Source organism: Triticum aestivum, chromosome 3B, assembly GCF_018294505.1.
Source record: "Triticum aestivum cultivar Chinese Spring chromosome 3B, IWGSC CS RefSeq v2.1, whole genome shotgun sequence".
In the NCBI taxonomy this organism is placed as follows: domain Eukaryota; kingdom Viridiplantae; phylum Streptophyta; class Magnoliopsida; order Poales; family Poaceae; genus Triticum; species Triticum aestivum.
The window spans coordinates 3,266,704-3,279,309 of record NC_057801.1 but is presented as its reverse complement, the minus strand read 5'-3'; the positions used below and the strand labels follow the sequence as shown (position 1 = coordinate 3,279,309).

The 12,606-nt window shown below is 45.5% G+C and overlaps 1 protein-coding gene across 6 annotated transcripts; it reads left to right on the top strand.

The window, feature by feature from the left end:
* Window positions 1-4,688: 4,688 nt before the first annotated feature.
* LOC123068172 (cysteine-rich receptor-like protein kinase 19) lies at window positions 4,689-12,124 on the top strand. 6 transcript variants are annotated; one of them, XR_006431594.1, is made up of 13 exons: window positions 4,689-5,019; window positions 5,242-5,387; window positions 5,724-5,982; window positions 6,084-6,312; window positions 6,418-6,568; window positions 6,679-6,885; window positions 7,127-7,570; window positions 7,707-7,771; window positions 9,725-9,887; window positions 9,990-10,245; window positions 10,387-10,612; window positions 10,718-10,824; window positions 11,149-12,124. XR_006431594.1 is itself a non-coding variant. In XM_044490650.1 (13 exons), the coding sequence occupies exons 2-13, from the start codon at window positions 5,280-5,282 to the stop codon at window positions 11,344-11,346; spliced, it is 2,325 nt and encodes a 774-aa protein (XP_044346585.1). In that variant the 5' UTR covers window positions 4,690-5,019; window positions 5,242-5,279; the 3' UTR covers window positions 11,347-12,124. The 6 variants fall into 6 exon arrangements, 5 of the variants coding, with proteins under 5 accessions (XP_044346585.1, XP_044346589.1, XP_044346584.1 ...); XM_044490650.1 differs by having other exon boundaries at window positions 4,690-5,019; window positions 5,724-5,848; window positions 6,055-6,312; window positions 10,701-10,824; XM_044490649.1 differs by having other exon boundaries at window positions 4,691-5,019; window positions 10,701-10,824.
* The last annotated feature ends 482 nt before the right edge of the window (window positions 12,125-12,606 follow it).

Genomic DNA, 12,606 nt, shown 5'->3' with positions numbered 1-12,606 from the left:
TGTCAATTTATACTTTGATGCACCTGATACTTTGATGCACCTGATAATCGTATACAGCCGTGATACCTAGATTAAATGACAAACCAAATCCTTTAGCAGATAGGAAACATAGCTAGGTCGAAGGTCTCACCCTCTCAGTCTCAAATGTAGCCTGCACCACAAACCAGGCCATTAGCACACCTGGACAATTTGTCAAACACCTGTTGGCACAGACCAGTACGACGAGTATTTTCCGACGTACTTTGTAGATTCCTGCGACCTGTGGTTTCGGCCGTCAGAGATACACACGTGCGTACTGTACAAGGAGCAAGCAGGCAGACAACCTGATGGATTGATTCTTCAACAGTACTAGGTGCGATGGTGTTGCGTCCAGAAGCTAGAGGCGTTGCGTCGATCGCAACGAGCGGCAAGGCAGCCAGGTCGTGCGAGCAGGCTGCCGATCGAGACGAGGTGCGATGGTGTGGCCGGCCGCTGCAGCTTCGCTGGCTAGCGCACCAGCTCAGCAGAGGACCGGTTGCTGCTAGCAGTCCATCCAGCAGGCCGGCTGCAGCAAGATTTGCACAAGGGAGCCAATCATCACGTAGTGTACAGCAGCAGGCTTCCCTGAAAGGAGCTCACCAGCACGTGCATGCCTTGTGATGGATGTGCTAGAACGTGGGCAACACCAAGAAAAAGTAAACGTGCAAGAGGGAGATAGCAGCCCAGCAGGTCAGGGTGCAGATTCATCAGGAAGATGTGGTGTCACCTCCAACAGTACTGGAGACGAGGGAGCAGCCACATACACCAGTACGTATGGGATGTATATCTCTATCCAGAGGAAGCGTTTCGAATAAAGATGAAAAGTAACGAAATGGCTTCACACACGACATGATTGGACGATCTGCGGACGATACACAGTGTGCATGCATCACCTAACACGAAAACCAACTACCTCCTGCATGTACGAGCGCTACTGATGCTGCCACATGGGATCGTGCGCATGTCGGCTGCAATTTCGTCGTGTGTATAGCATCGCTCGAAAAGTAAAGGGCAACGGTGTTTGCACATCGAGGAACCGGAAAATTTTGAAGACGTAAAGACGGAATAGTGTGACGTATAGTTCAATCATTAATAAACCAGTAGTGGCGGATTCTGGAGCTGCTACCGTTTCGCCTAGCCCGCTCCCGCGAGCGGGGGGGGGGCGAACCCACGCGCCGCCGCCTCCAGCCCTTCCCCGTCCCCTCCCCCTCCCTGCCGCCGCCGGCTCGTGCCGCCGGGCAAAGCCCGGCCGGCGTCGGTGGCGGCGGGCCCTCCTCCCTTCGGCGTGGTGTGGGGCTGGCGCGGGACAGCGCCCTCGCGCGGATGCGCGCAGCCAGGCAGGGCGGCGCGGCGCGGATGCATCCAGGGCGGCCAGATGGCGGCTTCTGGCGCGGAGGCGCGACTGGCTGCAGATTCGCGGCCAGGCGGGGCGTGCCGGCGTGGGGCGGCCGTGGTCAGCTTCTCGGTCCAGATCTGGATCGGGAGGGGGGGGGCTGCTCCGGCCTGCTGCACGTGGGCGGCGCGTCTTGTCGGCGGCGGCTGGATCCCGGGGCGGCGGCCCTGGAAGGTGGCGGCGAGTGAGGCTCAGGCTTCCCGCGGCGGCATGGCGTGGTGTAGTCCCTATCCAAGGCGGATCTGCATCGGCGATCTCGTGGTTTGGCCACGGATTGGTTCAGATCAGAGACGGTGATGAGCGTGCGGGATTCATCCCGGCGGCTCTCGCGGTTTGGCGAGGTGGGGTCGGAGCCCTCCTCCCAGGCTCCAATGGTGGCACATTCAGTGGCTGGTGCGCCAGGGCTCCTACGGTGGCACTGCTGTCGCGGTTGGTCGCCGGATCTAGGAGGCTAGATCTGGGGCTTTGAAGGCGGTCGAGACAGTGCACAGGTTGTCGGGTGGATTTCTTGGAATGGATCCGGGTGAAAACTTGGTCTTCGGTCATTTGCCGGAGCCGGTGATGACGATGCTCTTATCATCGTTTTCTTCATGAAGGCATCATCGAGGTGAAGCTTCCAACCCCACCCAATACCTCCGGGGGAAACCCTAGATCAGTTGATCGGATGACGGCGGCATTCATGTGTCGTTACCTCCTTGGGGGCGGCATCCTTGGAGATGCACTCGGGCTCGAGGGACCCGCGGATGGCAGCTTCGGTGGAGCGGTGTTTCCTTCTACATATTCATGGCGGCGGTTCTCGACGGCATGGAGCAGTGGAGGCTTGGCGTCAGATGTGTGGTGAGGGACACGCGTAGGAGGTCGACGTTGTCTGGCGTCGTGGTGGCGTCGATGGCAGAGAGGCCTGACAAGGTCGATGCGTCAGTACATGCTTTGAGGATGGATCGAGGGAAGATGGAGGTGACGGCCCTTTGCAGTGTGTGCGTGTGGTACTCACTGAGAGTGCGCCGGACTGGAGTGTTACCCAGTCCCGCCTATGTGGCCTGGATGGGGCATCCGGCATTAGACATTAGGCTTTCGTGCGATGTCTGTTTGGTTTTGGCCCGGACATTCGGCACGCTTTCATCAAGGGGATAGGAGTAGCGACAGGTGTCGTCTAGATGGTGGCCTCGGGCTTACTGTTGTATTACTTTGTAAGGTCTTTGTGAATAATAAATAATATGGACGCATGCATCACCCGGATGCAGAGGCCGGGGGTGATTCCTCCTTTTCAAAAAAAAAGACGGAATAGTGTTGGTGTCATTCTATTGATGAAGAGTTGGGGTCGGTCTGTGGTAACGAGACATGGGAGCTCGTGGATCTTCCCAACGGCCATAATGTCATAGAGCTCAAGTGGGTATAGAAAGTCAAGAAAGATGCTGAAGGGAACTTTGTGAAGCATAAAGCAATGCTCGTGGCTAAAGGATACGTGCAAGAGCAAGGTGTGCACATTAAAGAAGTGTTTGCTCCAGTTGCAAGGATGGACTCATTTTTTTCTTTTTTTTTTGAAATGAAGATGGACTCGTTGAGGCTCCTATTATAGCTCTTGAGGCTGAAGAATCTTGGAGGCTACATCACATGGATGTGAACTCCGCGTTTTTGACTAGGGAGTCAGAAGAAGAATTGTATGTGAAACAACCACTGGGGTACAACCAAGAAGGAGACGAACAAAAGGTATTGAAGATACACAAGGCGGTGTACGGGCTGCCACTAGCTCCTCAAGCATGGAACATCAAGCTTCATAGCACATTGATTACCCTCGGATTCAAGAAAGCGCCACTGGAGCATACGATGTATAAGCGAGGTAAAGGCAAGGATCACCTTTTAGTAGGCATCTATGTGGATGATCAATTGATAACTGGAGCAGACGAAGAGGTGATTGCTAACTTCAAGCTACAAATGAAGGAGCTATTCAAGATGACTGATCTAGGGCTCTTGAGTTACTACCTTGGGATCGAGATACATCAAAATCCGGAGGGGATCACATTATGCCAGGAGGCATACTCAAAGAAGATACTTGAAAGTTGTGGCATGAAAGATTGCAATCCACGTCATGTTCCGACGAAGCCTCAACGTATACTAAGCAAGAAAAGTGAAGCGCCCGCTGTTCATGCAAGGAAGTATAAAAGTGTGGTCCAAAAGTTGATGTATATCACAAAAACAAGACCGGACTTGGCCTATTCTGTTAGCATGGTGAGTCGCTTCATGGAAGTGCCCACGACCGAACATTGGGTAGTTGTGGAAAATATATCAGAGGGACAACAAACTTTGGTTGTGTCTATTTGAGAGAGAAGAAGGAGATGGTGGACCTACTTGGCTACAATGATAGCGACATGGCAAGAGATGTGGACGATTGTAAAAGTACCTCGGGCGTGGCATATTTATTGGGAGGAAGCATAGTGAGTTGGCTATCACAAAAGGAGAAGGTGGTCACATTATCATCTCGTGAAGCATACTATATTGCAACTGCAACCACGGTGTGTCAAGGCGTGTGTCTAGGAAGGCTACTCGACGACCTCATAGGTAAGGAGCCGAAACAAGTGATGCTCAACGTTGACGACAAGTCTACAATATCTCTGTTGAAGAACCCAGTGTATCATTGTAGATGCAAGAACACCGATACAAGGTATCGTTACCTGCGGGTGTGCTTTGAAGAAAGCAAAATTGACATCAACTATGTTTGCACCGATGACCAGCTTGCAGATACCCTAGCCAGATCTTTGAGACGACAGAAGTTCTTAAAGATGCGATGAGGGATCGGTGTCCAAGCTGTGAAGTGGGGACATCGTGTTTAGGTGGGTGATTGTTGGAAATTACCACGTTGTCTAAGTCCGGGTTGGACTAGAGTCAATCACATGCATGTACGTGTAGGAGTCCTGATCCTAGTTAACTATAGGCTGTTTGACTTAGCTTCTATATATTCTTGTACCCCCGTAAAATTTTGTAAGCAAGACCAGATCAAGACCAGATCAATACAGGGTCCTGTAGCCATCGTGTTCTCGTGTGTGCGTGTTTCCGTCAAGTTCAGGCATCGATCAATCAAGCCAGCGGCCGGGTTGTTCTCGTGTGTGCTTGTCTACTTGATTGTTGTGTACTAGCGTGTTTACGCTCGATCGGCCGGAAAGCAATCGGCCGCATGCAGTTGCTCGTACGTGCGTCTCGCCCAATGGTAACATTACACTGAACGAAGACGAGAGAGCCCATCCAAGCTACAGCTTGGAACGTGGACGAAGCAACGAATCGAGAAAGCTACGTTGCCGGGTGCAAGTGGAGCCCTCGAAGTCGGAGGGGAGCCATCGCAGAGTCTTCCCGGAGCCATCGCAAGTGGACCGGGGTATGCAAGTGACTCTCATCCCAGCCAGGGAAGACTCTGCACCTCACGTCAACCCACTCACAACCACACACCCACATACGGATATGTAGTGGAGATAAGACGTGAGGTTGCTCCTCGTTTTCCTTCCTTCCTCTCACTTGCATTTTGGTCTTCGTTTTCATCTTCCTTGGAATCCTTCCACTTCCGTATCGTTGAGCGCTCATACTTCCCCGCTGCAAGTCCCCCCCTGTGGCTGCAGGTTAGTGCTCTCCGTTGACTCCTCTGCTACTTATCCTCCCAGCTAGATCTGTCGTGTGTGTATGGCAGTGGCGCTGTAATAGCTACAACTGGTTCCTCTCTATACTGTTTGTTTACTGGTGGAGATCTGATTTGTGCAAAGCTCGATTGGTTTACTGGTCGAGCAGTTAAACTGCTTATAAATCTGAACTGACGCTTATATCTCATCTGTATAAACATGCAGCTGGTTCTTCTACTTTTACATCCAGGGGAAGCAATAACATGGCGGATGGACCAAGCCGTGTGTCACTCGATTCACTGGAAAGTATGACAAATAATTTCTCTGAAGATCGGGTGATTGGCAGAGGCGCATATGGAAAAGTTTATCGGGTATGATTAACCGTTCACAGTTTCATACATGGTTAGAAATGGTGAAAAAAAATCATCGTTCATTGCACTCTTTATTTCATCTACTGCGACGGGATTTAGGCATACGCCCAAGGTCGATGGCACCGTTTTCTCATATTTAATTTACTATATATACACTGCTCAAGTTAATCCACAAGCTAAAATACTTCTTCTACCAATCTTGTAAAGGAGCAACTTGCATATGATTTTTCAGAAATCTATGGATATTCAAGGATGTGTATTTGGGTAATATTTTCCGCTTTATAGATGCCACATATGTCCCTATTAACAGAAAACTAAATTATATATTGCCAATAGGGGGAGCGGAAAGATGGTCACAAAATTGCCGTAAAGATTCTTCGCGACATGTCAGGACATGACGATGTGCAATTTGATAAGGAATTTTACAATCTTGTAAATCTGCAACACCAGAACATCGTGCGGTTAGTTGGTTATTGCCATGAAACCCGACGAGAATACTTGCCGTTCAACGAGACTAATGTTCTTGCTGATGTGACAAAGAGGGCGCTTTGCTTTGAGTTTATGGAAAATGGAAGCCTTAGCGACTGTCTTTTTGGTAAATCTATGATGATGCTTCACATGTATACACGTAGCATGTTAACTCTCATTTTCTGTATATATGTTTCAGGAATTCTAATATTGTCATTATCTATTTAGACGAATTTAATGGACATGGTTGGTGCAATCGCTACGCTATAATTAAGGGTATTTGCAATGGTTTAAAGTACCTTCACGAGGAACTGAAGCCTCCTGTTTTTCATTTGAATCTAAAACCAACCAACATATTGCTGGACAAGAACATGGTCCCGAAAATAGCAGATTTCGGATTTTCCAGATTCTTCAACAAAGAAAACTCCCACATCACCGATAGTCCTGTAGGAAACTTGTAAGTTTATTCTTCATGTGAACTGCTTTATTTTTCTATGCAGAGAATTCCTATTTGCATTGGGCATATGGTGTCAGTAACATACCCATTGTGTCGTGCTTGCAGTGGATACTTAGCACCGGAGTATATACATCATGGCATAATCTCGGTTAAAATGGATATATTCAGCCTGGGTGTTGTAGTTATGAAGATAATTTCAGGACCAAGAGGCTACGCGAGAAGTGCTGAAATGACCGTGGATCAGTTCACTGAGATTGTAAGAATTGTGTTTACTACTAGTTAGGATGGGTGCCCACAGATTGCATCGGTAGTGCTCTGTTTTCTGTACTCTAATACACTTCCATTCTTTGGGTTCGGAATTGCTAGGTGCACGTGAATTGGAGGAATAGGCTACAAGCGGCTGCGTCGGGGGATTTGTTGGAGTCCTATTCTTTACAAGTAAAGAGATGCATCGAAATTGCTTTAAGCTGTGTGGAGGATGATCGACTGAAAAGGCCAACTATAGGGGATATTGTTAACATGCTAACTGAGACAGAGACACAAGAAAACTATCAGGGGACATTAATTGATCAGGTATAATCAACAATACCACAATCTGTTTTTCTAGTATGATTTTAGTCATTATTCTTGTTTTCCCGTCCTACAAAAACAAAGGCCAAGCTTGAACATATATAACTGATGCTTCCGACCTAATTCTTTTTCTCCCGTAAGTTTGATCATGGTATAGACGGGTTGGATGATGCACCCGGTCAGCCATTTCACCAAAGAGGCCCTGTTACTGTAGTTAACCTTGTGGTTTTCTACTTGCATGCAGATGAGCACTTGCGTAGTCAAAGACACTGAACTGATACATGTCCATCCCCTCGAGCTCCACTTCTCTTTCCGACCAAACAAGCTTATCTCCTGCCCATTTCACATAACCAACACCATGGATGATCAGCATGTGTCCGTTAGGTGCGTCCCAAAACACAAGGAGGCAAACCGTTACTATGCCTATCTATGCGACATCTTCCGTGTTGTGCCACCAAGGTCCACATGCACCTTCGTTGTAATGATGGACAGAGCACATCCGCCGCCGACCAACATGGACGTGCTTGACCTAGTCGTAGAGACATTTCTAGGGAAGGTGGAGGTGAGTAAGTGGCATGCTGGTGTTGACAAATCTTTTGAGGATGCTAGAAAAGAGAACAGCCGTGGATCTCGTGAGGTAACCCTAAGGGTCGTCTGTGCAACAACGTGCGAGACAACGACATCTGAGGTTAGTTGTTGGTCTTTATGGGTTTCAACGTGATCAAATAGACGGCAGGGTAGTCTTTCACATTTTCTTTGGTATATTTCACCCTCTGTGTTCGCCCTGATACCGTGCATGTTTTGACCAACCATGCTTACTTCAGGTCATACTTCGTGAGGGTGGTCTCGATCAAATGAAATCAATGGATGAGAACCCTACAGAGCCTTGGTGAGTTCATGCTTTGAGCAACACTTCCTCCGTTCTTAATGTAGTACATATAATTTTTTTTGAAAAGTCAAATCTCATAAACTTTGACCAAGTTTGTGGAGAAAAACATTTGCAACTAGAGTGCCAAACATATATCATTAGATTCATCATAAGATGTAGTTTCATCTTTTATATTTTTGGTGTTGTGGATATAAATAGTTTTCTCCATAAACTTGGTTAAAATTTGACTTTTCAAAAAAACGATACACACTACATTATGAAACTGAGGGAGTTTTATTTGTTTGGTGTGGGTACTTTGCAACGTGCACTTAACTGGAAGCTAGCTTCACTCTCTGTAGTCTAGTATCATGTAGCTTCTGTAATACCGATGGAACCACAAGTTTTACCATCCAACAATTTTAGCCGGCTGGTCACTCAGATTTTTCAAGACCGTAAGTCGCCGCTTCCTGTACTAGCGTTCTCACCTAAGGGCATGTACAGTGATTGATAAGACAATATTATCTTAATTCTGCCACGCAATGTAAATATAGAAAAAAATATGAGATGTACACTATGTTATCTCTTAATCTTGTCTCTAGTTTCTAATATGTGGTGATAGATATGTTGTTAATTAAGAAAAGACAAAACATTTTTTTCCTGATTTCCCTTTACTCCACCTCAACATTTATCCTACATGGCACTTCTAAGATATCACCATTACACATGCCTAAAAGTTTACGGTTAACGGATGGATCATCACTTTTTTTTTTGAAAAGGAGGATTTACCCCCGGCCTCTGCATCTGGGTGATGCATGCAACCATTTTATTAACTATTCACTAAACCTGAAGCCATCATCTTGGCAACACCTGCCGCTAGCTACTCCTATCCCCATGATGATGGGGTGCCGAATGTCCGAACCTAATACCAAACAGACATTGCAAACACCTAACATCTAATGCCGGATGCCTCATCCAGGCCACAATACCTGGACTGCGTTACACACCGATACGGCGCACTTTCAATGGGCACCACATGCGCACGTTGCAAGGGTTGTCACCTCCTTGATCCATCGATCCATCCTCAGATCCATCGCATGGCGTAGTTTAATGCACGATGACAAAGCAGTTAGCCTGCATAGGACGTGGGAGGCCGAGATCCATGCAATAATGGTGTCGCTAATTTTTATTTTATTTTTCCCCGATAAAGGCTGCTTTTGACTCATCAAAAAATATTAAGACCATACAAGCATAATGAGCACACACTCAGCCATAGCCTCTGCATGATTAGAATGCACATAGTCAACGTCAACCCGTATACACACAATTGTAATTTGCTGACAAAATAGTAAAATCATACAACACCAAAGATATGCGAAGGCCGAGAAAAGTTCAAATGGAACAAAAAAGAGCAACTATGATCCATGCTCAACAGTTGCTAACACCATAAAGATAATGCAAACTCACCTGAGTCGTACATGGGCATAGCCACGCGAAGTGAAAAATGTGCACATACATGGCAAGCAGCCCATCTGCCGACGCATGTGTGAGGCGGTGATCCCATGCCTCCCATGCAGGTGTGTCGGTGATAACTGTGGGATTGGCCACCAACCCCAAGAAAATACACCACGAGCTGCCACGGCAACACCATTGTCTCGATCTGCCACCACTAGCACACTTGAGCATTCATTAGCGAATTTGTTTCTCATCAAATCTGTTGTTGGGATCGCTCCTGTGAGTTTTCACCCCAGGGCGCTTAGTGATTTTAGATATGTGTTTGTATGATAGCTCCTGGATGTAGCTTCCTGCTTCTATTTAATTTATTTATTGACGTTAGTTTTCCATTTCTCTGATTCGAGCTTAATTTGTGATAATCTGACAGTTCTGCTTATTCCATCGACGGTAACCCGACAGACGAAAAGAAAATTATGTTTCATACTCCAATAAAATACACATCGTCGTTTCACGCTTTTGCAGTGATCGACTGCAGATGGGCCTTGAAGCCTGCGTCCTAGAGCAAATGCTGCTTGATGAAAATGCACGGTCGTCATCCCTGCCTTTATCTCTTTTACAGGACATCACTTATAATTTCTCCCCTCTTCAAGAAATTGGAACGGGTGGATTTGCGGTAGTTTATAAGGTACCACAACGCTCATATACCAAGCTTTCTCGGTTAACATTATGGTATCATAGTACTTGTTTAAACTAAACTACGTACCCGACATGTATGGTCTGTACACAGGGAATGGTCGGAAAAAGGAGGGTCGCTGTGAAGAAGCTGACAAGAAGGCTTTATTTGCCTGAGTTTAAATTCCATAGAGAGATTGAGTGCATGATGAAGGCCAAACACAAGAATATAGTACGCTTTCTAGGATATTGTGCTGAGACTCAAGGAGAAGTTGCCGATTATGAAGGGAAGTTTGTCATGTCAGATCTACGAAACTGGTTGCTCTGTTTTGAGTATCTACCCAACGGTAGTCTTGAAAATTATATTACTGGTAGGACCATGCATGATGCTTCTTGACATCGTTGTTTCATCTATCGTGCATTATAAAAATACTTAGCATGTATAGATTTACAGTACATTGTCTCCATACAATCATTAAAAAAAAATCTGACGCCTGTTTGAACATGCATAGATACATCTAGTGGACTTGAATGGACAGAGAGATTTCGAATAATCAAAGGAATATGCGAAGGTTTACACTATCTTCACATGAACCGTATTCTTCATTTAGACCTCAAGCCAGCTAATATATTGCTAGATGGTCACATGGTACCCAAAATTGCTGATTTTGAGCTCTCGAGGTGTCTGGATGAAAAGAAGACGCATGCTACTACTACTGTAAACACGTTTGGAACACCGTAAGCTAATATATCAGAAGCTCTTATTTTTATTAGGCGTAACCTACCTTAAATTCTATTTGAATGTTAACTTATAGACTTCTCACAGGGGATATATGGCTCCAGAAATATTTCTTGGAAGAAAAATCACGTTTGCGTCAGATATATATAGTCTTGGCAGTGTAATCATGGAGATATTAACGGGGGTGAAGGGATATCCTGAAGACGAGAATGTAAGGACATCCCCCTGCTCTCTTGTATGCCTCTGCCTTCCCACTTTCTATTTCGGCTAGCCTATGGCCAGCTGCATCTTTGGTGCAGCATTTCATAGGTTTCATATAATTGGCCTCGGCCATTCAGGCAATGCCTGTTTTGAAATGGATAAGGTAGGGCACTATCGACCTTTTATTTAAAAAAAAACGAATGTAGGTGACTGAAAGTTGTATCCAATTTTTTTTGTAGGGTTCAGCATATACGTTCTTCTATACTAGCCAAGAATCACATAGATGTCATGATATCATCAGATCTTGTTACATAACAACTAACTCATTTTGTAGGTGACTGAAAATTGGATCCATCGAATAGAGGGGGGCAACCAGTTACAACAAGTAAGCGTATGCACTAAGATAGGGTTAGAGTGCATGAAATTTGACCCAGAGAAAAGACCAGTTGCACAACATATAATTGACATGCTTGATAAAGTGGACGAAACTGCCACTAGTAGCTCCGCGAACAGTCTCTTCCTTAGAGCCTGAAACTACTGGAGGATATCACAGAGCATCTTCAAATTGAAGATGCTGCAGAGCACTTTGGAAATGAACATGAAGAAAACACGAGCATTGGCCATCATTGGAATGGAACAAGCATTTTTCAGCTCTAACTCAGTGTGTTGGACAAGCGAATCATTTTTAACATCTTCAGAAGTAACATGTGAAGGAATTTCGTGAAGAATGGAGGTTGAGTGCTGAAGAAAATCCTGGGGCCTTAGGATTTCCAAAAAGAATGAAATAAAAATTATCACAAGAAATTATATGAAGCTACTTCGTAGAGACAGGTCTTCTCGAATCTACAAAGAAACTCTTCCTGACAGTACCAAGATGGCGGTTAATATCTTATTTATGATGGATGAAGATGGAATGAATGAGTTAGTCAAGAGAGTGGAGATCCCGGCACACATGTTCCGCAAAGAAGAATGCACAGAAGAAGACACCGTCGTCCTTGAAGAAATTTGGGTGGATTTTATAGGCAACAATTGAGTGGGCTGATTGTAGATACAGAAGAAAGGCCAGACATGTCACATGTGACGAAACGATTCGTGATGCTTAGAGATAGAAGACTTGGGAAGTCATGCAACACAAATACGCAATACAAGCCACTATCTTGACTTGTATATTTCTGTTATCTAGCCAGTATATGCCCTACTCTTCGTATCTCTACCCAACATGAGCATTTTTTCAGATATGTGTATGTCTATTAACTGCCTATTCGGGGTTTCCCTCTTAACATGACCATCAAGGGACTGGGTCGATTACAGACTAAAACTTACGGGTATGATTTCGGTAAATTGCAGCTTGTAGATGTAGCATTACTGATATGCGCTAACCTTGAGACTTTCCCTCATGTTTGATCACGATTGATTTCCATCTGCAGCTGGGACAAACTTTGTACAAGCATGAAAAACATACTAATGGAACCAGTATTACACCCAATCCGTACGAGCAACGTTTACAAATAAGAAATATTGTACCACTTGTACAAGATTGAAAGGATTGAAACAGTTACTACAAATATCACACCACCAAGATAAGATAAGAAATTCAGAACTGCAACAACTGAATTGAGCTGAGAAAATTAACCAACAAAAACAACATATGTACACCTCATGTTGTCATACCAACTGTTGTTGAGCATTTTACCAGACGTGCCTCTTTGGTGAGCTGTTCCCAAATGCAATGTGTACAACCGTGGGAACAACTGATATGATAAAACCATAGACCAATGTTCCAGTATGTCAT